The sequence below is a fragment of the Elephantulus edwardii genome, unplaced genomic scaffold (assembly GCF_000299155.1).
Source record: "Elephantulus edwardii isolate Elephantulus edwardi_28Jun2011 unplaced genomic scaffold, EleEdw1.0 scaffold00016, whole genome shotgun sequence".
Classification (NCBI taxonomy): Eukaryota; Metazoa; Chordata; class Mammalia; order Macroscelidea; family Macroscelididae; genus Elephantulus; species Elephantulus edwardii.
In genome coordinates, this window is record NW_006399766.1 from 1,167,957 (window position 1) to 1,170,281 (window position 2,325).

At 38.3% G+C, this 2,325-nt stretch overlaps 1 protein-coding gene across 1 annotated transcript; it reads left to right on the forward strand.

Annotated features, from left to right (window-relative positions):
• The first annotated feature begins 737 nt into the window (after positions 1-737).
• LOC102865328 (dynein light chain 1, cytoplasmic-like) lies at positions 738-1,007 on the forward strand. Its single transcript, XM_006881844.1, has one exon. The coding sequence runs from the start codon at positions 738-740 to the stop codon at positions 1,005-1,007; it is 270 nt and encodes an 89-aa protein (XP_006881906.1).
• Positions 1,008-2,325: the final 1,318 nt, after the last annotated feature.

Consider the following 2,325-nt stretch of genomic DNA (forward strand, 5'->3'; position numbering starts at 1 on the left):
CTGGTGGATTTGAAACATGTGCCTTATTGAAATGGCAACTCAGCTCCTAGGACTAAGCCATCAAAGCTCCCTATTGTAAAATCAAGAAGATGTTCTAATTCACAAGGTACTATTTGTTTTTTTTTAATGACTTCAAATGCATGAGAAAGTTGGGTAGTGAAAAGAGAAAACAAAATAATCAGTGTATGTTCAAAGTTTGCTGTTAATGAAGTTTCTTAAAGAATGAACAAATTGGGTTTCAGAAAAAAAAAAAGCCAGGATAGTCTTTCTAAAAGACTCAGTTTGTTTCCTTTGGACATGCATTCAGGAAAGACCAATTCCTAGAAAAGGATATCATATTTGCTAAGTAGAGGGCCAACAAAAATGAGGGAAACATTCAATGAGATGGATTGATGCAAGAGTTGCAAATAAACAGACTCAAAAATTAAACTGATCATGAAGATGGGAGGGGCCACATAATGTTCCGCTCTGTTCTGTTGTGAATGACATCACCAAGAGTTGGAACCAAAAGTGCAGAAGCTATGTGGACTGTACAGAGATGATGCTATCTTATAGAACGTTAAGTAACAAAGGGGCGTAAGTGACTAGGCAACAGCTGCTGGTGTGCGGCAACTTAGATGTGCCAAGGCTTCGGGAGCTGGGGCAGGTAAGGCGGGTCTTGGGTTGCTCTAATAACCCCTTTAACCAGGAAACCCTGCCACAGTGGTACAGTGCTTTGTCCCTTCTCCACAGTAACCATGAGTGACAGGAAGGTAGTGATCAAAATCGTGGACATGTCGGAAGAAATGCAACAAGCTTCCGTGGAGTGCGCGATCCAGGCAATAGAGAAGTACAGAGTAGAGAAAAAGATTGCAGCTTACATCAAGAAAGAGTTTGACAGGAAGTACAACACAACCTGGCATTGCATCGTGGGGAAAAACTTTGGTAGCTATGTGACACACAAAGATAAGCACTTCATCTACTTCTACCTGGGCCAACGGGCCATTCTTCTGTTCAAATCTGATTAAAGCATGGACTATGCCCACGCACCCTGTGATCCTTCAAAAAACAAGGACTGCAGCATAAATTCCAATAACCAGAGTCTGACATCTTCAGCCATCTTTGAAGCTTTGCCACGCTGTTTTTAATGGCATTGTTCTGCACCACTTAGTGTGGTTAATAAAGCATTGTCAAATCAGCTTATATTTGTATTTATTTTCTATCCCATACTTTTCTCGGCGTTATTTTTTCTTCCTCAAAATCCAGTCTTTTCAAACAAATACATCAGTTAGAAATTTGATAAACAAAATACTGTATAAGACCATTATCATAAAAATAGGATAGAAGGATAAAACGTTTAAAAAAATAGAAGGATAAATAGTAAAAACAAAAAATTAGAAGGATAACTAGAAAATCTTTTTTAAAGATTATCAAGTCCTTTTACTATTGCTGTTGTTGTTATGTGCTGGTTTTGGTGACCCAAGGGGGTAAAGAAAGGGAGCAGAGAGGTTAGGATGGGTAGGGGCAAAAATCACAGTGCTGTGTCATTTGGTGGGTGGAGGGAAGATGTAAAGGAAATAGAATTAGTGTTATAAAAGACAATGTAATTGGGGGGCAGGCTAGAGAAAATAGTGCAACAATCAATGAATGGAAACCCAAAATTTCTGTAAATATTCATTAACATTAATAAATATTTTTTATTCTTATTGTATTATTTTTACGTGTACCGTCAAATCGGATCTGACTGGTACAGTAGGAGATTGCCCCCTCCTGCAGCAGAGCATCTGGTGGATTTGAACCGCATACCTCTGGGATTGCAGTGCAGTGTCTTGCCACTAGGCCACCAGAGCTCCCTAACATTAATAAAATTTAATAAAAAATACAATGTATGGGAATGATTGTATGTAACTATGTCAATGAAGAAAAGCATGGGAAAATATTTTTTAATAAAACAAGGGGGAAAAAAGGAAAGGGGCATAAGGATAAAGTTTTTAATGATGAGTATTTAATTATCTGGACCATGAAAGAAGTTTCATCAGTATAATCATGTGCTGAATTATCTAAAACCGTAACATTTAAACATACACATATCAATGCCTATCACTGTGCTTCATTAAAACTGGAAGCACAAAAGGAATGCTAAGTAACTTGTCCAGGATAACATCAATAGAAATCAGTACTCCCAAATGTTGTTGTTACATGCAGTTGAGGCAGAACTGATTCACAGCTGACCCGCCAGTGGGTTTTCAGAGACAGTTAATCATATGGGAGGAGATTACCCATCTTTCTATCACGTGGATAGAACTGTGGATTTGAACTGTGTGCCTTTAGGATTGCAGCACAGCT

Coding starts and splice junctions, on each gene's coding strand:
- LOC102865328 (XM_006881844.1), top strand. CDS start 738: ATGAGTGACAGGAAGGTAGTGATCAAAATCGTGGACATGTCGGAAGAA.